The sequence below is a fragment of the Thamnophis elegans genome, chromosome 13, assembly GCF_009769535.1.
Source record: "Thamnophis elegans isolate rThaEle1 chromosome 13, rThaEle1.pri, whole genome shotgun sequence".
NCBI classification, from domain to species: domain Eukaryota; kingdom Metazoa; phylum Chordata; class Lepidosauria; order Squamata; family Colubridae; genus Thamnophis; species Thamnophis elegans.
This window is the reverse complement of record NC_045553.1, coordinates 3,852,770-3,875,792: the sequence shown is the minus strand read 5'-3', so window position 1 is coordinate 3,875,792 and position 23,023 is coordinate 3,852,770. Positions and strand designations below refer to the sequence as shown.

The 23,023-nt window shown below is 47.1% G+C and overlaps 1 protein-coding gene across 4 annotated transcripts in view; it reads right to left on the bottom strand.

Annotated features, from left to right (window-relative positions):
• NF2 (neurofibromin 2) overlaps positions 1-22,010 on the bottom strand; it is an 83,349-nt gene extending 61,339 nt beyond the window's left edge. For 2 of the 4 annotated variants that reach the window (XM_032229509.1, XM_032229506.1), the window contains exons 1-2: positions 19,041-20,031; positions 685-810 (exon numbers count right to left, since the gene is read on the bottom strand). In XM_032229509.1, the coding sequence (XP_032085400.1) occupies positions 685-810; positions 19,041-19,154 (240 nt within the window). In that variant the 5' untranslated portion in view covers positions 19,155-20,031. Of the gene's footprint in view, positions 1-684; positions 811-19,040; positions 20,032-21,970 lie in introns of those variants that run through there. The other 2 variants (XM_032229505.1, XM_032229507.1) reach the window with 2 other exon arrangements.
• Between the last annotated feature and the right edge of the window lie 1,013 nt (positions 22,011-23,023).

Sequence of the window (23,023 nt, the reverse complement as noted above, 5' to 3'; positions counted from 1 at the left end):
AAAGTTCCAGTGTTGGGGCATTCACAACTTCTAGAGGCCAGTTGTTCCACTGATTAATTGTTCTCACTGTCAGGAAATGCCTCCTCAGTTCTAAGCTGCTTCTCTCCTTGATTAGTTTCTACCCATTGCTTCTTGTTCTATCCTCAGGTGCTTTGGAGAATAGTTTGACTTCTTCTTCTTTGTGGCAACCCCTGAGATATCGGAAGACTGCTATCCTGTCTCCCCTAGTCTCTCTTTTCATTAAACTAGAGATACCCAGTTCCTGCAACCGTTCTTCCTATGTTTTAACCTCCAGTCCCCTGATCATCCTGGTTGCTCTTCTCTGCACTCTTTCTAGAGTCTCAGCATCTTTTTGACACTGTGGTGACAGTGAAAATGTATAAGACAAGAACAAAGCCACATGGATGGAAATACGATATCCTTATCCTTGTAAATACTGAATGGACCAGTTGTAAATAAGCACGGTGGTTATAATATTTAACTTACATTCTAGTATGTATGGCAAAGACAATTTGTCAGGACGGTTACACCGTGTCCAATGTTTTAATGTGTGTTTAATTTTTTTAAAAAAACCTTTTTAATTAAAAATAAAGATTCCACGTGCTGGCTGGGGAATTCTGGGAGTTGAAGGCCACCAGTCTTGCCAAGACGTGTTCTAGACATTCGTGCTTTGAAGTCCCTTACCTTCTTGTCCGTTTTGAGCCACGCTATCGTGTCTTTGATCATGTACTGCAGCCCGAAGAACCACATTTCACGGAGTCCCAGCGTCCTACACACCAAGTCGAAGAGGTCTTTCCCTTTCCATTTCACCTGCACCGGGAAACAACGTTAGGAAGTTGTTAGGTCCTCTTCTCTAACCACGTTGCCTTCTGTTTTTTTTTTTAAATACAGATAAATCTTGTGGCATTCTCGTACTGTTAGGCTTCACGAGAGATGCTGAAGTATTATGAGATACATGTCAGCGTTCCACATACCATGCAGAATAAAATCAGAGTCGAAGGCAAAGCTATGCTTAAAGTTCCAATTTAATAAGGCAGGCATGTTGGCATGGTACTGTGGGATTCCAACTCTGGAAGTTACATCAGAATCCCACCCAGTTAAAAGTTCATGATCTTGTCCCCACACCCACAATCCATCACATGGGCCAATCTTCTTCTTCTACGCTGGCGTCTACGCCCAACTGCTTCTGGTCAGGTGTGAAAGTGCAGAGACAAAGGATGACCTTGGTCTTCTACTAAAGAATGAAAAACAATACATTCCACAATCCTACTCCTGTCTATTCCCCCCTCCCATCGACTATACTAATGAAACAGCATAATGAAATAAGAGAAAGTGTGAAGAAAAATTCTAAAAGGAATATAAATGCAGGCCTGACAATACAATGGTGCTGTCAATTTAATTTAAATGAGGTCAGATCTGACTGCTATGGGGGGCTCGCCAAAATGGTGTTCCTAATCAATGACTGGTTTTCTTTTGAAACTTGGCTCGAGGCTCATGAATTAATTAGGGCACCTTTCGGAAACCTGACAAGTACCTTGATACTCGTTGGTCATTCATCCCGGAAGACACGACAAACACTAAATCCAACAAGTACTAAAAAAAAAAACCCCACGTGACTTGCTTCAAGTAGTAGTCAATATTTAATGATCGAAACAGAGAAACAGAATGAACATGGGTTGAAAAATAGAGTGGGAATGACTTTCGACTTCCTGCTGGTTTCCCCAATGACTTTCCTTGTGGGGAAGACGGCAGGGAGGCCTGGAAATCAGGGTCACGTGATCAACCGCGAGGACGCCGCAAGGGCTATGACTTTGTGAATGAAAGCATAAAAGAAATGCTGTGGAAGTACAGAGAAAGACAGTTATTGCCGAGGTGGCGCAGTGGGTAGAGTGCAGTACTGCAGGCTACTTCAGCTGACTGTTATCTGCAGTTCAGTGGTTCAAATCTCACCGGCTCAAGGTTGACTCAGCCTTCCATCCTTCCGAGGTGGGTAAAATGAGCACCCAGACTGTTGGGGGCAAGAGGCTGACTCTGTAAACCGCTTAGAGAGGGCTGAAAGCCCTATGAAGCGGTATATAAGTCTAACTGCTATTGCTATTGCTATTCTCTTCAAAACTGAGCTCCTACAACCTATGCACTAGATACATTGAACATAGAATAGCAGACTTGGAAAGGACCTTGGAGGTCTTCTAGTCCAGCCCTCGGCTCAAGCAAGAGACCTATACCACTTCAGACCAATGGCTCTCCACTCTCTTCTTTAAAAACCTCCAGTGATGGAGAACCCACAACTTCTGGTGGCAAGAGGTTCCACTGGCAAATCGTCCTCCCTGTCAGGAAATTTCTCCTTAATTCCAGATTGCTTCTCTCCTGGATTAGTTTTCACCCACTGCCTCTTAACCTGCCTTCTGGTGCTTTTTTTTTGTCTTCTGCACCCCAAGAAAGCACCAGAACGTAAGATAAGAGCAAAAGCACCTGAGGGCAGGACAAGAAGCAATGGGTGGAAACTAATCAAGGAGAGAAGCAACTTAGAACTGCACTCAATTTTGGTCACCATGATGTAAAAAGGATGTGGAGACTCTGGAAAGAGGGCAGAGAAGAGCAACAAAGATGATGAGGGGACTGGAGACTAAAACCTATGAGGAACGGTTGCAGGAACTGGGTATGTCTAGTTTAATGAAAATAAGGACTAGGAGAGACAGGATAGCAGTCTTCCAATATCTCAGGAGCTGCCCCAAAGAAGAGGGAGTCAAACTATTCTCCAAGGCACCTGAGGGCAGAACAAGAAGCAATGGGTGGAAACTAATCAAGGAGAGAAGCAACTTAGAACTGCACTCAATTTTGGTCACCATGATGTAGAAAAGATGTGGAGACTCTAGAAAGAGGGCAGAGAAGAGCAACTAAGAGGATTAGGGGACTGGAGAATAAAACATGAAGCACAATTGCAGATATATCTAGTTTAATGAAAAGAAGAACCAGGGGAGACATGATAGCAGTCTTCCAATATCTCAGGGGTTGCCACAAAGAAGAGGGAGTCAAGCTATTCTCCAAAGCACCTGAGAACAGGACAAGAAGCAATGGGTGGAAACTAATCCAGGAGAGAAGCAACTTAGAACTAAGGAGGAATTTCCTAACAGTGAGGACAATTAACCAGCGGAACCTTCAGAAGTGATGGGTGCTCGATCACTGGAGGCTCTTTTTAAAAAATAATTTTTATTTAACATTTTAAAAACATTTTTTTAAACATAATTACACTTTTACAGCTTTCCATTATCGGTATTTTCCCCCTAATTTCGAGTTTTCCATTCTAAAGGCTATTGCTTTAAACCTATACCTCCTTATTTCATAGTTACACATTTAAATAGAATGTAATTCTATATAATTTGATGTAGAAAAGATGTGGAGTCTCTAGAAAGAGTGCAGAGAAGAGCAACAAAGAGGATGAGGGGACTGGAAGCTAAAACATATGAAGAACAATTGCAGATATATCTAGTTTAATGAAAAGAAGGACTAGGGGGGACGTGATAGCAGTCTTCCAATATCTCAGGGGCTGCCCCAAAGAAGAGGGAGTCAAGCTATTCTCCAAAGCACCTGAGGGCAGGACAAGAAGCAATGGGTGGAAACTAAACAAGGAGAGAAGCAACTTAGAACTGAGGAGAAATTTCCTGACAGTGAGAACAATTAATCAGTGGAACAACTTGCCTCCAGAAGTTGTGAATGTTCCAATGCTGGAGGTTTTTAAGAAGAATGTTGTCTGACGTAGTGCAGGGTTTCATGCCTAAGGGGGGGGGGGGGGGTTGGACTAGAAGACCTCCAAGGCACCTTCCAACTCCGTTATTCTTTTAAGACGTCTCCAAGACGGAGAAGTAATTTACAGATAGATGACCTTGGGTATGGTGGTACCCAAACGCTTAACGTGAACTTGGTCCATTCCAAAGGATGAGCAAAGCCAACGTTTGCCTCTTCTAAAGCCCGCGTCCTCCAGAGGGATCCAGGACACGGAAGGCTGCTTAGGAAAGGGTGGGGGAAGGGGGCACAATTGCAGAGAAACAGGGAAGAAAATGCAGGAACCCCAACCTGCTTGGAAACCAGGTGAGATTCCTCGGCTTTGGCATCCCGGTTTCCCCCCCCTCACCCCCAACCTCTTCAACAGGATCACCTGCATAGCATCAATTACTCATCCTGGAAGGTGATTTAAGCCTGTTGTGCTTCGGTGTTATTCAATGATGGGGAGTGGTGATCACACACCGCCCCCTTGTGGTGGGTTCTGGCTGCGCAATGGAAACGAGAGTGTCTCGTCTCCCTCCTTCCAAAACACATTTCCCCCAGTGTGCCAGCCCTCACCCCCCACGGGGGCTCTGTGCAAAAAGAACACACGAGGTGAAAGAGTCCAGGCTGCCCAGAGTCAAGATGGATGGGAAACGAATCCAATTGGATCCGTAAAATTAAAAGAGTCCTGGGGGGGGGAGGAGGAGGAGGAGGAGGAGGAGGAGGAGGAGGAAGTGAGGAAGAGGAGAAGAAAGTGAGGAGGAGGAGGAGAAGAAGAAAGAGTGAGGAGGAGGAGAAGGAGAAGAAAGAGTGAGGAGGAGGAGGAGAAGAGGAGGAGGAGAGTGAGGAGAAGAAGAAAGTGAGGAGGAGGAGGAGGAGGAGGAGAAAGAGTGAGGAGGAGAAGAAAGTGAGGAGGAGGAGGAGGAGGAGAAAGAGTGAGGAGGAGAAGGGGAAGAGGAGGAAGAAGAGGAGGAAAAGAAGAAGAGTGAGGAGGAGAAGGAGAAGAGGAGGAGGAGAGTGAGGAGGAGGAGGAGAGTGAGGAGGAGGAGGAGAAGAAGAAAGAGTGAGGAGGAGGAGGAGGAGGAGAAGAAAGAGTGAGGAGGAGGAGGAGGAGGAGAGGAGGAGGAGGAGTGAGGAGGAGGAGAAGAAGAAGAAAGTGAGGAGGAGGAGAAGAGTGAGGAGGAGGAGGAGAAGAAAGTGAGGAGGAGGAGGAGAAGAAGAAAGAGTGAGGAGGAGGAGAAGAAAGAGTGAGGAGAAGGGGAAGAGGAGGAGGAGGAGGAGGAAAAGAAGAAGAGCGAGGAGGAGAAGGAGAAGAGGAGGAGGAGAGTGAGGAGGAGGAGGAGAAGAAAGTGAGGAGGAGGAGAAGAAGAAGAGTGAGGAGGAGGAGAAGGAGAAGATGAGGAGGAGGAGGAAAAGAAGAAGAGCGAGGAGGAGAAGGAGAAGAGTGAGGAGAAGAAGAAGAAGAAGATAACAGAGTTGGAAGGGACCTTGGAGGTCTTCTAGTCCAGTGTTTTTCAACCACTGTGCCGCGGCACACTAGTGTGCTGTGACATAGTGTAAGGTGTGCCGTGGGAAAAACACTTTATATATAGTCAATATAGGCACAGAGTTAAATTTTTTTAACATTTTCTAATGGTGGTGTGCCTCGTGATTTTTTTCATGAAAAAAGTGTGCCTTTGCACAAAAAAGGTTGAAAAACACTGTTCTAGTCCAACCCCCTGCTCAGGCAGGAAACCCTACACCACTTCAGACAAATGGTTATCCAACATCTTCTTGCTATTGCTATCTTCTTCAAAAGAAGAAGAAGAAGAAGACTAAGACTGAGAATCCTGGGAGCCTGAAATTCTGACTCTGCAGTAATTTAAGGAGCAATAAACTCACGGGTTAAATTCCTGAGCCAAGACCTTTCTGATGGGTTAGAAGAGGGACAAAACTATGGGGTCCAAGCATCTTCTCACATGCAAAAAGGAACTTGCAGGAAAGATGTGGAGACTCTGGAAAGAGTGCAGAGAAGAGCAACAAAGAGGATTAGGGGACTGGTGGCTAAAACACGGTTGCAAGAACTGGGTATGTCTAGTTTAATGAAAAGAAGGACCAGGGGAGACATGAGAGCAGACTTCCAATATCTCCGGTGCTGCCCCAAAGAAGAGGGAGTCAAGCTATTCTCCAAGGCACCTGAGGGTAGAACAAGAAGCAATGGGTGGAAACTAATCAAAGAGAGAAGCAACTTAGAATTGAGGAGAAATTTCTTGACAGTGAGAACAGTTAATCCATGGAACAACTGGCCTCCAGAAGTTGTGAATGCCCCAACACTGGAAGTCTTTAAGAAGAGTTTGTCCAGAATAGCAATAGCATTTAAGCTTATATACAGCTTCACACTGCTTTACAGCCCTCTCTAAGTGGTTTAGAGTCAATTTGGGTCCTCATTTTACCCAGATTGCCATCTGTCAGAAAGGGTGTTAGTGTTCCCTGCTTGGGCGGGGGGTTGGACTAGATGACCTGCAAGGCCCCTTCCAACTCTGCTAAAGCAGATTAAGCATTGTGGCAAGAGCGACACTGGGCTCCTTTTGAAAACGGGTTGATTTTGTACACAATCAATTTGCCTGTTGTATCGCAGCACCGAAGGCCCAAATCACAATTTGGCGGGGCTAAAACGGTGATTAAAATCAACCGGAGAGGGCGGGCTTAATGCGACACGCCAAACCATGCCAATAAAATAAACTGCAGCTAAATCAACCACAATTAAGGCCACCGGCAGCAAACCTCACCAAACATCACCTGTGTATTTATTTTTTGCCAAGGGCTTCGTTCCCTTCCCTATTGCTCACTTTCGGGTTAAAAAGACGGCGAGGAAGCATGGATGTTGGGTGAATTATTCCTCAAAAGAGGCTTGTTTTGAATTAAGGTAGCCCCTCAAAGAAGAGAGGGAAGAAGGAAGGAAGGAAGGAAGGAAGGAAGGAAGGAAGGAAGGAAGGAAGGAAGGAAGGAAGGAAGGAAGGAAAAGGAGGGAGGGAGGAAGAAAAGAAAAAAGGAAAGGAAAGGTGGAAGGGAGGAAGGAAGGAAAGGAAGGAAGGAAAGGGAGGGAGGGAGGAAGGAAGGATGGAAAGGAGGAAAGAAGGAAAGGAGGGAGAGAGGGAGGGAAGAAAAGGAGGGAGGAAGAAAAGGAAAAAGGAAAGGAAAGGTGGAAGAGAGGAAGGAAGGAAGGAAGGGAAGGAAGAAAAAGGAGTGAGGGAGGGAGGAAGGAATGAAGGATGGAAAGGAGGAAAGAAGGAAAGGAGGGACAGAGGGAGGGAAGAAAAGGAGGGAGGGAGGAAGAAAAGAAAAAAGGAAAGGAAAGGTGGAAGGGAGGAAGGAAGGAAAAGGAGTGTGAGTGAGGGAGGGAGTAAGAAAAGGAAAAAGGAAAGGTGGAAGAGAGAAGAAGGAAGGGGGGAAGGAAAAGGAGGGAGGGAGGAAAGGAAAGGAGGGAGGGAGGGAGGAAGAAAAAAAGGAAAGGAAATGTGGAAGGGAGGGAGGAAGGAAGGAAGGAAAAGGAGGGAGGGAGGGAGTAAGAAAAGGAAAGGTGGAAGAGAGAGAAGGAGGACAGGAGGAAGCAAAAGGAGGGAGGAAAGGAGTAAGAAAAGAAAAAAGGAAAGATGTAAGGGAGGGAAGAAGGAAGGAAAGGGGAAGAGGAGGAAGATCTCCAAACCAATTCTATCTCTGTCGCCTTTGGGCCGGGGTTTCTCCAGCCCACCCCCCACCCCTCACCCGTGCACCCATCTTCTGTCTTCTCTTGACTGCCCCAGTTCTAAAGGGAAAGATTGACAAACGAAGAAGGAGTGGAGGATAAGAGGCAGAACGCGAATACTCCTCCTTGGAGATGCTCGCGGGGGGGGGGGGGGAACACTTTGCATCCACAGATGCGCAGCCGATGCCCAGAGGAATCAGAGTGTTTTCGAACTCCAGCTGAGCTTTGCTAGGAAGGACGACGGGGCAGCCCTCCCCCTGCTCCTTCCTTTCTTCCTTCCTTCCTTCCCTCCTTCCCTCCCTCGCCGGAACTCAAGCCCAGCCACAGACTGCTAATGAAGTGCAGCCTTACATAACCTGGTGCAAAACCCCTAATGAAGTTTGGGAAAAACATTAAAATGCTGCAGTTCTCGGGAACCGAGGAAGGGGAGGGGGGGGAAATATATCAGGGAAGCCTGATTCAAACGGCAAAGAGGCTTGTCAAAGACAGAGGTCCATCAGCACCAGAGCCGGAAGGAACCTTGGGAGGTCATCTAGTCCAACCCCACTCCTCAAGCAGGAGAACCTAATCTCAGACAAGGCGCTTGTCCTAGAAGCCTATGGCGATTGAAGCAATTTCTGGTGGCAAGTTGTTCCATTTCTCCTCCCCGTTAGGAAGTTTCTCCTTCATTCCAGGTGAATACAATACAATAGCAGAGTTGGAAGGGACCTTGGAGGTCTTCTAGTCCAACCCCCTGCCTAGGCAGGAAATCCAATTCCATTCCAGACAAATGGCTATCCAACATCTTCTTAAAGACTTCCAGTGTTGGGGCATTCACAACTTCTGGAGGCAACTTTTGTTCCACTGATTGATTGTCCTCACTGTCAGTGAGTCTCCTCAGTTGCTTCTCTCCTTGATTAGTTTCCACCCATTGCTTCTTGTTCTGCCCTCAGGTGCTTTGGAGCGTAGCTTGACTCCCTCTTCTTTGGGGCAGCCCCTGAGATATTGGAAGACTGCTCTCGTGTCTCCCCTGGTCCTTCTTTCTATTAAACTAGACCTACCCAGTTCCTGCAACCGTTCTTCGTAGGTTTTACCCTCCAGTCCCCTAATCCTCTTTGTTGCTCTTCTCTGCACTCTTTAGAATAGAATAGAATAGAATAGAATAGAGTAGAATAGAGTAGAGTAGAATAACAGAGTTGGAAGGGACCTTGGAGGTCTTCTAGTCCAATCCCCTGCCTAAGCAGGAAACTCTACACCGTTTCAGACAAATGGCTATCCAACATCTTCTTAAAGACTTCCAGTGTTGGGGCATTCACAACTTCTGGAGGCAACTTCTGTTCCACTGCTTGATTGTCCCTCACTGTCAGGAAATGTCCCCTCAGTTGCTTCTCTCCTTGATTAGTTTCCACCCATTGCTTCTTGTTCCGCCCTCAGGCGCCTTGGGGAATAGAACAAGCAGCAATGGGTGGAAACTAATCAAGGAGAGAAGCAACTTAGAACTCAGAAGAAATTTCCTGACAGTTAGGACAATTAATCAGTGGAACAGAAGTTGCCTCCAGAAGTTGTGAATGTCCCCAACACTGGAAGTCTTTAAGAAGAGGTTGCTTCTCTCTTTGATTAGTTTCCACCCATTGTGTCTTTCCCTGCCTTCTGGTGCTTTGGAGTGGATTTATGGCAGCTCCTCAAATACTGGGAAACTTCTCTCATGTCACCCTCGGTCCTTCTTTTCGCCATATTGGCCATATCCAATGCATCCCTAAGCAGAGGGTTGGACTAGAAGACCTCCAAGGTCCCTTCCCTCTCTGTTATTATATTATGTATTATATTACATTCCTGCAACCGTTCTTCATATGTTCTTGTCTCTGGGCCCTTTATTATCTGACATGCTCGTCATAGTAGTAAGTGATAGTCCTTGACTTATGACCCGCAACTAAGCCCTAGACAAATGGTTATAACTGTATGCCCAACTTTTCTCTCGACCCCAGAATCCTTCCTCATCTGTCCCTGGACCGCACACACTTCCAACTGGCATTTCTAAGATTGTTAAGGCTATTAAGTTTCACAGCCGAAGAGCCAGCGCTGTCTGGAGACATCTCCGTGGTCATGTGCCCGGCATGACTCAACGCACGAAACGCTGCTCCCTTCCCACCAAAGGTGGTCCCTATTTTCCTACTTGCATTGTTTTACGTGCTTTCGAACCGCTAGGTTGGCAGAAGCCGGGACGAGTCACGGGAGCTCCCTCCGTTACGCGGCGCTAGGGATTCGAACCGCCGAACCGCCGACCTTTCTGACCGAGAAGCTCAGCGTCTTTCCCGCTGAGCCATCGCATGTCCCTTCTAGGCTCATCTTCTGTGTGGCACGACAAAACTGCGGTCCATTAAAGCGCGCCCGATTAAAGCACGTCGCTGACGTCATCAGCAGCGCGACAACAGCGACCGCGGAGAAAAAAGGGCACTTTAAAAAGCGCTTTGAAAGCAAGCTGATTCACGTTAAGGTAAGGGTTAGGGTTAGGGTTAGGTTAAGGGTTAGGTTTAGGATTAGGTTAAGCGTTAGGGTTAGGTTTAAGGTTAGGTTAAGGGTTAGCGTTAGGTTTAGCGTTAGGTTAAGGGTTAGGTTTAGGGTTAGGTTAAGGGTTAGGTTTAGGATTAGGTTTAGGGTTAGGTTTCGGGGGTTAGGTTTAGGGGTTAATTTTAACTTTAGCGCTCACAGCGTGCTTTTTTCGTCGCGCTGTGATGACGTCAGGTACGCGGTTTCGTCGAGCGCGCTTTAGTCGACCGCGGTTTTGTGGTGGAACCCATCTTCTAAGCTAGCTTAAAGCCACATTCTGGTTGCCATCAAAAGAAATTGAACCTTTCATGAAGTTCCAGGCAACTGACTATCTGTGGTTCTATCCAGAGATTAGATCTTCCTTCTCTCTCTGGACTTTTTTTAAAGTGGGATAAATGACTTCAGTCCTTCGTTAATTGCTGGGGGAGGAGGGATTTTGGTCCCGTCGGGACCTGTCCAGAAAAATCCAAGCCACTGATACGATCAAGTAGAAATAGACCTCGACAATTAACAAAACGGTTAGGCTTCCCTTCTCAATGTAAGGCAGCACGCGGATTGTAAATAACATTGAGGCGCCGTTATTGATTTCATGTCTTCCTGCTACCCTCCTGAACTGATTGAGGACAAGATAATGGGGGGTGAGGGACTTAATGAAGACGGGCCGAGCTTCCTGCCTTGAATGTGCTCGGAGGCCGGGGAAGGGTTCTGACCAGGGGTGGGTTTCTCGCCCCATTCCAACCGGTTCGGTTGGAACGGGGCCGGCGGTGTCCTCGTGCACGCGTGCGGTGCATGCATGCGTACTAGCGTCTGTGCGATGCTCCAGCTGCTCCTGGAGGATCGCGCAGGCGCTGTATGCGTCCTGCGCATACATGGAAGCGCAGAACTCATCAAAACCGGATAAGGAGCGCGGGCGGGCGGCTGGGCCCTTCGCCATTCCCGGAAGTTACTTACTTCCGGGTTCGCCGACCAACCAGTTCGCAGGGACCACCGCAAACCGGTTGAAACCCACCCCTGGTTCTGACCCAGGCTTCGTTAGAAAGCAAGAAGCAGAGTCTTGGTCCCGGGGAAAAAAGAAAACCTTTTTATTTACGCGACTGTGAATTCCTTTCATTCACAGTCCGCAAGGCTTTAGCAAACAGCCTTTCCGAGGAATGTTTATCCACACGAACCTTATCTCGCTTGGAAGGCTGCCAGATAACTTAGTGTACAAACGCAGAGCAAGGGAAAACATGGCACAGAGTCTCTTACAGTCACAAACAGAACTTTCCACTCTTGACACGACCGAAGGAACGAATTGTTTCCTGCAAAAGCCCCCTCCCCATTTGCTCCTCTTTTGTTTCCTCTGGGAGGGGCCATTCACCGTCCACCTGTGGGCTTTACTCCCAAGTCGACCCCTGTTCTTTAGCTCTTCCCTTCATCTGGCAACTCTGCGCATGCGCACACTGGGAACAGGCTCCAGGTGTTCTTCTGCCTCACTGATGTCTGACTCCGAAGACAGCTGATAACTGTCAGACGGCCCTGGCCCCCTCTCTGCCTCCGACACAGAGCCCTCATCAGAGCCTTCCCCAGACTCCAGGCCCAGGTTCCTCCCCAACCCTCCTCACTGTCTGATTCTGCTGCTAGCTCTTCTGGCCACCACAACAGGAAGACCCCCAACCCATGGTCATTGTCTAGAGGGAGAAACTTGCTATGAAGGAAACATTTTACGGTAGGAAACGGGAATTAAAATGCAAGGCTCCAGATCTAACACAGAAAAATGGATGGGGTGAAGATCACAGCTTCTCGATGCTACAATCCCCAACCAAAATACACCGCATTAAGAGGAAGACCCATGATTGAGAGGCGCGGTGGCTCAGAGGTGGCACTCTCACCTCACAATCAGGAGGCTGTGAGTTCAATCCTAGGTAGAGTCTGATATTTCTCTCTCTCTCTCTCTCTCTCTCTCTCTCTCTCTCTCTCTCTCTCTCTGTGGGCACAATGAGAATATATCTGCTGAACAAAACTCCATACTGGCAACAAGAAGGGCATCTGGCCAGTAAAACACTTTCCTAGCTCCATTCAGTTATACAGACTCCACCCGGAAGGGATTATGGGGCCGTTAAAAGAAAAAGAAGAGGCAGACCCATAATTGAACTGCAAGACTGTAAGATGTTCCAGATTAGGGGTCCCCAACCTCTGGGTCATTGGCTATCAGAAACCGGGCCGCGGAAACAAAGCCCATCCGTGGGAATGCAGGCAGCACGCAAAACCACATCCCTTCCGGTCCGCGGAAAAACCACTCTCCACGAAACCGGTCCCTGGTGCCTGAAAAGATTGGGGGGAGGGGGGTTGTCGCTATCCTAGGAGGGCGCAAGGTGAGGTCCCCTTGTAGTTCCTCTTTAACTGGACAGTCCCCGGAGAACTCCTGGCAGGAATACAAATGTTCTTTCCGCGGGTCGCCTTGTCATATTCCATTAGCCTTATCTTAACATGGCTTGTTAGCTATATTTGCAAAATCCCGGAAGGCTACGTGAACAAATTCTCTGATTAGAGGGAGGCTAAGTGATGCACCGGGCTAATATTTTTTTTGCAGGTACGGGATTTACGACCTTTGCTAAATGCAACCAGCTCTCATAATTTATCAGAGCTTAAATGTTTTTTTAAGTAAACAGGAACGGGGGACTTAAAAGCCAGCCAGCGCCGGGGCGGAAAGAAATTGGGGAGGAGGAGGAGGAGGAGGGAAGCTTTGATTGGGGTTCTTGGCAGATGCGTGATTGGAGGGGTGGGGGGGATGTATTAAGAAGGGTGTACATTATTTATTAACCTGCAACAGGCGGTTGTTTGCAATTGGCGGGCGCGGGAATGTCGCAATCTCTATGGTTCGCAGTGATATCGTAACTGGTCCGCTGGTAATTACAATTATGAAGCCTTGGGAAAATATTGGAGGGGAGAAGACCAGGAGACCACATAAATGCAAAACAGAAAAACTTGCTCGAAAGAACAGTTTGTACCAAACTGGACTCTAATTTGGGGTTTTTTTAAGGAGCCGAGGACAACACTTGGGAGGGTTTAGGGTTCAAAGTTACAACGGTGCTGAGAAAGGCGACTTACGACCGTTTTTTCACAGGTGTGATCAAAATTCAGGCTCCTGCCTATGGGTTCCTACGACCGTTGCCGTGTCCCAGGGGTGTGTTAATGTGACCCCCTTTTGCGACCGTCTGACAAAGCAGAGTCCAATGGGGAAGCCAGATTCGCTTAACGACCGGGTTACTAGATGATCCTTAACAACTTTGGCAAGAGAGGTCGTACAACGGGGCAAAAAACTCGCTCAACAGAAATGCCTCCCTTGATATCTGCAAGACTTGGCCAGGAGCCTCGGAGTGTCGCGAACCAATGAAAGGAACTAATGGTCTCCTGCAAGCTCCACTCCCCTGTCGCTCCTCTTTTATTCCCTCTGGGAGGGGCCATTCACCGTCCACCTGTGGCCTTACTCCCAAGTCGACCCCTGTCCTTTAGCTTTCCCTTTGTCTGGCAACTCTGAGCATGCGCACACTGGGAACAGGCTCCAGCTGTTCTTCTGCCCCACTGATCTCCGACTCCGAAGGTAACTGATAACTGTCGGACGTCCCTGGCCCCCTCTCTGCCTCCCACGCAAAGCCTTCTCCAGACTCCAGGACTGGCCCATGTTCCCCCCAACCTCCTCACTGTCCGAATCTGCCGCCAGCTCTGCTGGCCACTGGCGGGCCACTAAAAGAACAAAGAAATGACAATAAAATCGCAGCAAATCAGCAAGCTGAAAAGAACCCTAGGATGAATGGATAATTCACATTTCTGCTTGCTAATAGCAAAGTGGGCTGTGAGATATTACAAGGATCTTCGTTTCAGATTTTCCTTCTCCCGCAGATTCATTTCCTGAGAAACCAACACTCCTAATCTCATCCCCTTCATTCATCTACCGGGATAATATGATTAGCTTTTAAAGCCCTTGCAAGGATTAAAGACTAACACTTGTGAATTCTTTCAAAGGTGATAAGTAATCATTAGAAAGCACAGGCCAAAGTTAAGGAGAACAGTTAGAGGCTGAATATGCGTCACGGCAAGTGGAGATCTTAAAAGTCCCCAACTTGCCGGAGGAAATATCCTCCAGGCAATTAACGCCTGAGCAAATCCAGTTGTTAAGATTCACTGCTGGAGTAGGGGACTGGATTCAAGGCAGATCTGAAAAGCCTTGCATAAAAAAGATCAGAAAAAGGGATGACAATGCAGAGATGTTGACGGAGTCTATTTACCAAGGAAAATAGGTGGGCGAGGAATATTGCAAGTACATCAGGGGGAAGGAGGAGGAGGAGAGAAATGGAGGGGGAGGAGGAGGAGGAAGAGGAGAAGAAGGAAGAGAAATGGAGGTGGAGGAGGAGGAAGAGGAGGAGAAGAAGAAGGAAGAGAAATGGAGGTGGAGGAGGAAGAAGAGGAGGAGAAGAAGGAAGAGAAATGGAGGTGGAAGAGGAGGAAGAGGAGGAAGAAAAAGATGAAGAAGAAGAGGAGAAGAAGAGGAGGAGGAGGAGGAAGGGGGTGGAGGAGGAGGAAGAAGAGGAGGACGACGAGGAGTAGAAGAAGAGAAGGAGAAATGGAGATGGAGGAGGCAGAAGAAGAGGAGGTGGAGGAGAAGGAAGAGGAGGAGGAGGAGAAAAAGAAGAGGAGAAATGGAAGCGCAGGAAGAGGAGAAGAAGAGAAATGGAGGTGGAGGAGAAGGAAGAGGAGGAGAGAAGAAGAAGAAGAAGGAAGAAAAATGGAGGTGGAAGAGGAGGAAAAGGAGAAGAGAAATGGAGGTGAAGGAGGAGGAAGAAAAGAAGAAGAAGAGCAACAACAACAACAACAACTGAAGGACAGCGAAGACACACTGTAACTGAAGTTCTTGAGTAAGGACCACAATTGAGCCCAAAAATTGATGTCGGTAAGCAAAACATTTGTTAAGCGAGCTCGCCCCGTTGTACGGCTTTTCCTGCCAGTGCTGTTGAAGTGAATCATGGCATTGGTTGAATTAGTATCATGGTTGTGAAGTGAATTTGGATTTCCCCATCGACTTCGACTCCCAGAATCCCCCAGCCGGTGTTCAGTTGGGAATTCTGGGAATTGAAGTCCACAAGTTTTAAAAAGTTGCCAAAGTTGGACATCCCTCTTTTAGGAGTTAAGCAACTCCTAAACAATGGCAACTATTATTATTATTATTATCGCAACAACAGAATTGTGTCACAGCGGCCAGTTGTTTCGCCGGATTTGGCATTGGTTACTAGTCGGGCCCCACCCAGGGGCCTAGGACGTCGTAACGTATTTTCGTAATATGCGTGCAGATCCAAGCAGTGCGGCTTTTTGCATTTGACTGATGCTGATTTTGTCAATTTTTAACTGTTTTAAATGTAATTCCAGTGCTTTTGGAATAGCACCGAATGTGCCAATTACCACTGGAATTACCACTGCTGGTTTGTGCCATAGTCGTTGAATTTCTATTTTTAAGTCCTGGTATTTTGCGATTTTTTCACGTTCCTTCTCGTCGACCCTGCTATCACCTGATATTGCGATGTCTATGATTGTGACCTTGTTTTTCTCAACCAGTGTGATGTCTGGTGTATTATGCGCCAGTATTTTGTCCGTTTGTATACGGAAATCCCACAAGATCTTGACCATCTGATTTTCGGTGACTTTTTCAGGCTGATGTTCCCACCAGTTTGTTGCTGTTTAAATATTACAATTTTTGCACAAATTCCAATGGATCATTTGTGCTACTGAATTGTGCCGCAATTCATAATCAGTCTGCGCGATTTTTTTACAGCAGCTGAGTATGTGATCAACAGTTTCATCAGCTTCTTTGCAGAGTCTGCATTTGGCATCATCAGAGGATTTTTCGATTTTGGCCTTAATGGCATTTGTGCGGATAGCTTGTTCTTGCGCAGCCAGGATTAGTGACTCTGTTTCTTTAATGTACCTGTTGTTGTTGCTGTTGTTGTTGCTGTTGTTGTTGTTGTTATTATTATTATTATTATTATTATTATTTGTTTTTATTGACCCTGTAATCCCTTACACCAGGAGTGGTGTCAACTGAATGGAGCAGAGTATTTACTGGCCGGGTGCCCTTCCTGTCACCAATGCAGAGTTCGCAGCAGATAATTACACACCCTGATTTCCTTCCCTCTGCCGGGAGGCCACTGAGAAGCAAGCCAATGAAATATTTATATTCCTCCCTCCCATTTCGTACTGCGACAAAGAGATGTCAAAACAGATAGATAAAGCGCCCAGTTATCTGGGCCAGGCACAGAAGGCATGAAAAGCTATTTTTATTTTCTTATGCTGCGTGACAACCCGATAATGACTTTTTAATTAAAAGCCATTTCTGCTAATCCACCAAGGAGATATTGTAAACAGCATTTAAGGCACCAGAACAAAAAAAACACTTGGCTTGTTCTGTGAGGGACACGTGGAGATACACAAGTGTGCATAACACACCGAGACTCACACTCTGCTAACGGCATCTTAAAAGGTTAGGATAGATCAGAAAAGGAAACCAAGGGGGAAAATAGACTGCCAGGCTTGTAGCTGGTTCCTTTCTGGATCTCTGGCCCGCCACACTCTCTATTATATTTCTATGCTTTTTCATTTAGTGGGGTAATTGGGAGGGGAGGATTGTACGGAGTTAGATGATATGCAGCCATAACAACATTCTTTCTAGAAAGCCAAGGTCATCCTTCGTCTCTGCGTCTCTGAACCTGACCGAAACTGGATGGGTGGAAGCTGCCAGCGTGGCAGTGGGAGATTGGACCATGGGATGGGCTTGTGGGTATGTGGGGGGCAAGAGCATGAACTTTCAACTTAGAGCCAAGGTGGCGCAGTGGTTAAATGCAGCACTGCAGGCTACTGCTAGATCAGCAGGTCAGCGGTTCAAATCTCACCGGCTCAGGGTTGACTCAGCCTTCCATCCTTCCGAGGTGGGTAAAATGAGGACCCAGATTGTTGGGGGCAATATGCTGACTCTCTGTAAACCGCTTAGAGAGGCCTGAAAGGCCTATGAAGCGGTATATAAGTCTACTGCTATTGCTATTGCTATTGCTATGAACTTTCAACTGGGTGGAAAACCCAGGAAGCTTTCAGATTCGGGTTTTCCACAGATATGCCAACATGTCTCTCTTCATAAATTGGAACTTAGATCAATGCTTCGCCTTGGACTCTGATTTAATTTTGGATGATATTTGGAACGCTGACACTAGGGTGTTTATGCTACGTTGGGATTTAAGGTTGCAATGTGCTGTCGGCCAAGAGGCTTATAATATCAGAATTATACATATATAATATCAGAATTATACATACATAATATCAGAATTATACATCTCCAGTAATGTTATTGGACTCAATTAGTCGACAGAATCTGGTTAACCAACAACAAGGATATTGTTATTGTTAGCTCTCTTTCGGACAGCCAAGATGCGCAACAAATAAATTTGATGATAACAATAATAATAATGGGATGATGAGTCTAACAACTGTCAAAACATTCTCAGCCGCCTATCCTGAGTCCTTGGGAAGGACTTGACAGGTGAATAAAAATGCCAAACCTGGTTTAAACATCTAGCTGACTGTAGATAATAAAAAGAAAGCATAAGGAAGTACCAATAAGATTAGGAATAGAATAAGGATAGGATAGGATACGGAAAGAAGGAAGGAGAATAGAATAGAATAGAATAGAATGGAATGGAATAGAATAAAGGAAAGAAGGAGGGAGAATAGAATAGAATGGAATAGAATAAAGAAGGAAGGAGAATAGAATAAAATAGAATAGAATGGAATGGAACAGAATAAAGGAAAGAATGAAGGAGAATAGAATAAAATAGAATAGAATGGAATGGAATAGAATAAAGGAAAGAAGGAAGGAGAATAGAATGAAATAGAATAAAGGAAAGAAGGAAGGAGAATAGAATAGAATAAAGGAAAGAAGGAAAGAGAATAGAATAGAATAGAAAAAAAAGCACAACCAAGAATGTTCTTCCTGCACCAACCCAGGAAACTCAAAACTGCCCAAGGAGCTGCGGATTCTGTTCTACGGAGGAAGGATTGAGTCTCTCATCTGCAGCTCCATCACTGTCTGGTTTGGCTCTGCAACCCAACAAGACAGACGGAGAAGTCAGAGGAGAATCAGAACGGCAGAAACTAACAATGGCTGCCAACCTGCCTTCCATTGAGGACCTGCGCACTGCACGAGTCAAAAAGAGGGCCGTGGAAATAGCTACAGACTCCTCGCATCCTGGACACAAATTGTTTCAACTCCTGCTGTCAAAACGACACTATAGAGCACTGCACACCAAGACAATTAGACAGAAGGACAGTTTTTCCCCAAACGCCATCACTCTGCTTAACAACTAATTCCCTCAGCACTGTCAAACTATTCACTAAGGCTGCATCACTATTACTATTAGTCTTCTCATCCTTCCTATCACCCATCTCCTCCCACTGATGACTGCAGGACTGTAACTTTGCTGCTTGTATCCTTACGATTTATATTGATATTGTTTCCTGATTGCTTATTTGTACCCTAGGACTATCATTAAATATTGTAGTACCTTAGGATTCCTGATAAATGAATTTTTGTTCTTATGTACACTGAGAGCATCTGCACCAAAGACAAATTCCTTGTGTGTCCAATCACACTTAGCAAATAAATGTCCTATTTCTATGCTATTCTATGCTATTCTATTCTCCTTCCTTCTTTCCTTTATTCTATTCTATTCTTCTATTTTCTCCTTCTTTCCTCTATTCTATTCTATTTCCTTCTTTCCTTTATTCTATTCTATTCTTTCCTTCTTTCCTTTATTCTATTCTATTCTTCTATTTTCTCCTTCCATCTTTCCTCTATTCTATTCTATTCTCTTTCCTTCTTTCCTTTATTCTATTCTATTCTTCTATTTTCTCCTTCCATCTTTCTTCTATTCTGTTCTATTCTATTCTATTCTTAATTTGTTTCTGTGTGTCCCACAACTTCTAAAAGCACCACAAAGGTATTTACCTCGCAATTGAATTCCATTTCAGCATCCATAGTGACAATCCGAACGGTGAAAGTTTTGGGCTGCTTCCTTTTGAGAGAGCTGAAGCTCATGCGGGAGGCGATGGCCCCAGCCATGGTGAATCCCCTAAGACTTCACCCTATGCCAAAGGGGGTACCCTGACCCTTCTCGGGGGGGGGGAGGGGGGAGAAGGTCCAAAGCAGGGGAGGGGAGAAGTGGGGGAGAGGAACTGGGACCCCACGGCTTAGATCAAATCCAAGGCACGGCAAAGATCCAGCCAGTTCATCCGGAGTTTTTCTACGGGAAAAAGGTGAGGAGGGGTCCCACGCGCCCCCTTGAACATGTTTCCAAGGTGTGATTCGGTCCCCTCCGGTTCTCCTCGCCGATGGGAGTCAGGAGGGGAAAAGGAGGAAGGGGAAAAAGGAAACACACACACCCCGTTCAAAACGGGGCAGCACCCTAAATTGCAAAACCTTAGAAGGGGTCTTTGGGGGGGGGGCAAGGTTTCCGATAGGAACCGTCCTGCCTCTTTCCCTGCTCAGGCCTTTACAAACTTTTAAAGGAAAAAAAATATACTGGAAAGAAAATTGTTGGATTAACTGGGGTGAGGATAGAGGGGTGTTACTGGACTGGCACAATTCAGATGCCAGCCGACGGGCAGATTTGGCATCGAAGGAAAAGGGGACATTGCCCCTCCCCAATTTTATTCGGGAAAGAAAGCATCTAAAAAGGTGAAATTGGCCCAATTTTGACCTGGGTAGAGAAGTGGGTTTCTTTGCAAAGACTTTCTATATTTTGGGGGGGGGGGGGAAGCTGCCCCTCTAAGGAAGATTCTTGGGGGGGGGGGTTTCTTGGAGGGCGACGAAGAGGCGTTCTTGGAAAGGGGGGAGAAATCAGCAACCCACTTCGGCCCTTCTCGTTTGGGGGAAGCCAAGCGGGATGCAACTCCAGAGCCAAAGGGAACGAACCTGGTGAGAAAGAAAATCCGGGTTAATAATAAATAATAACCTATATTTATTTACAGGGCCTGCAAAGCCTTCGTCCCAGCTCCACCAGAAACAAGCCTACATCAATCAGCATCCATCCCAAGCCACCATTCCCTCACCCCTGTTCAGATACCCCCCCCAGCCAGGAAATCAAGAAGAAGAACAAGATGGGGAAATTTTGCAATTTGGGTTTTTTTTCTAGATAAGGTAAGAGAAATAAGAAGATTTGGGGGGGGGGGGGGAGACTCAAGCAAGAAAAGGGACCCTGTTTAAAGAAGAAGCGGGGGGCTTATTGAATTCAATTCTGGGGGAGGAGGAGGAAATAAAGGGTCTGGGGGCTTCCAGAGACCACGCATCCAGTCTTCCCAAGACTTATTGAGAGGGAACTCTCGATGCCCAATAGACAAGAATATATGGGGTGGGGGCTTCAAAATAGCAAAAGGGGAGCGTTCAATGTCAATATATAGATATATGATGGGGTGGGGGCTTCCAGGTAACAAGGGGGGGAGCTCCAAATGCCAATAGACAGATATATGGGGTGGGGGCTTCAAGATCGCAAGGGGGGAAAGCTCTCAATGCCAATATATAGATATATGATGGGATGGGGGCTTCCAGGTAACAAGGGGGGGGGAGCTCCAAATGCCAATAGACAGATATATGGGGTGGGGGCTTCAAGATCGCAAGGGGGGAAAGCTCTCAATGCCAATATATAGATATATGATGGGGTGGGGGCTTCCAGGTGACAAGGGGGGGGGAGCTCTCAATGCCAATAGACAGATATATGGGGTGGGGGCTTCAAGATCACAAGGGGGGAAGGCTCTCAATGCCAATATATAGATATATGGGGTGGGGGCTTCCAGGTAATAAAGGGGGAGCTCTCAATGCCAATAGACAGATATATGGGGTGGGGGCTTCAAGATCACAAGGGGGGAAAGCTCTCAATGCCAATATATAGATATATGGGGTGGGGGCTTCCAGGTAATAAAGGGGGAGCTCTCAATGCCAATAGACAGATATATGGGGTGGGGGCTTCAAGATCGCAAGGGGGGAAAGCTCTCAATGCCAATATATAGATTTATGATGGGGTGGGGGCTTCCAGGTGACAAGGGGGGGGAGCTCTCAATGCCAATAGACAGATATATGGGGTGGGGGCTTCAAGATCACAAGGGGGGAAAGCTCTCAATGCCAATATATAGATATATGGGGTGGGGGCTTCCAGGTAATAAAGGGGGAGCTCTCAATGCCAATAGACAGATATATGGGGTGGGGGCTTCAAGATCGCAAGGGGGGAAAGCTCTCAATGCCAATATATAGATTTATGATGGGGTGGGGGCTTCCAGGTGACAAGGGGGGGGAGCTCTCAATGCCAATAGACAGATATATGGGGTGGGGGCTTCAAGATCACAAGGGGGGAAAGCTCTCAATGCCAATATATAGATATATGGGGTGGGGGCTTCCAGGTAATAAAGGATAAAGGGGGAGCTCTCAATGCCAATAGACAGATATATGGGGTGGGGGCTTCAAGATCGCAAGGGGGGAAAGATCTCAATGCCAATAGACTGATATATGGGGTGGGGGCTTCCCTGTGGCGAGGCTCCTTGTAATTAGGGGAGGGGGCTTCCTATTGTCAATGGAAGATTTAGTTATAAGGGGGAGGCAGCCATAAAGCAGAGGGAGGGGAGGGTCTCCAATGGACAAGGGCATAACCTGGGGGGGGCTTTTATGGAGCCTATTAGGGGAGGGGGCTTCTATAAGACTTATTGGGGGGGGGATCTCGCCCAGGGGGGGTCCAGGAACCTTCCCGCGTGGAAAGAGGGGGTGAAGGAGGCGGCCCCCCGCCCCAATAATGGGGAGGGGCTCTTGGGGACGGAGGGGGGGGTCTCTACTCGGGGTGCCTCGCCGCCGCCCCCCACCTCTCGCCCCCCCCCCCGCCCTGAAACGCTCACCTCGGCCACACAGCCTAACCTGCCATTCCTGGCCCCTCGCTTCTCATTGGCGGAGAAAGGGGCACAGGCCCGCCTCCGGAGGCGGGGCGCCGCGGTTCCGACCGCCCACTCGGCCCTTAGGGGCGTCGGTCCCCGGGCGGGGGAAAGGGCGATGTAGCACTTCCGGTTGCTGAGCGACGGCCGCCATTGGCGGGGCGGCGAGGCGACGCGCCGGACTGGCCAAAATCTTTGCCGTGTCCCAATCTCGGCTTTTTAGGGGCGCCGTTAGGGGGGTCTCTTTACGCGGCGGCTTTGTGCGACGGGTCGCTCTCTCCCGCGAGCCAGTACCCCCTCGGCGCGTTCCTAAAAGAACCGGAAAGGTGGAGGCGAGAGGAAGGTTAACCGCAACCCTTCAGCGAAATGATGTAGGGAGTGACGGATTGGTGGGAACGCTTGTCTATCCGTACGAACGGCCCACCCTCTGCAATGAGCATAGACGCGGGAGAGGAAGATCAACTCTTTGCTCTCTAAGGAAAGAAGCGAGGCTAGAGGTGGCGCAGCCTCGAGCGCCCTCTAGTGCAAGAAATGGAGAAGGGGGAAAAAGTACACGGAAAAGTTAGAATGAAGTCGTGTTGTGCATTCACACAACACACACCAAACCATAAAATAAATGAATGAGCTCAGTTTGCCTGACCCGCCAAATTAGCCAAAGGACCCCCTGAATCAAACGAGGGCTGTGAAAATGCAATCAACCACTAGGGGGCTGCAGAGTCCATGTTTTCTTCATCTCTGGTAGTGTTTGGGAAATCAAGCCTGTAATCTTGGTTAAGTAAATTATGCAGAAGTAACAACTGCAAATTACTTGAGTGGGGAGGGGGGTTGGACTAGATGACCTACAAGGTCCCTTCCAACTGTTAATATGTTAAAAAAAATAAATTTTGGAGTTTTTAACTAACCTGGGTAGTGTGTTGTGTGAATGAAGCTTGTAGAGTTTTTTTTTTTAATCGTTTATTTTCAGTTTCAACTTATTAAAAACAAAGGCATGTAGGAACGGTTTAAAAACCACGAAAATCA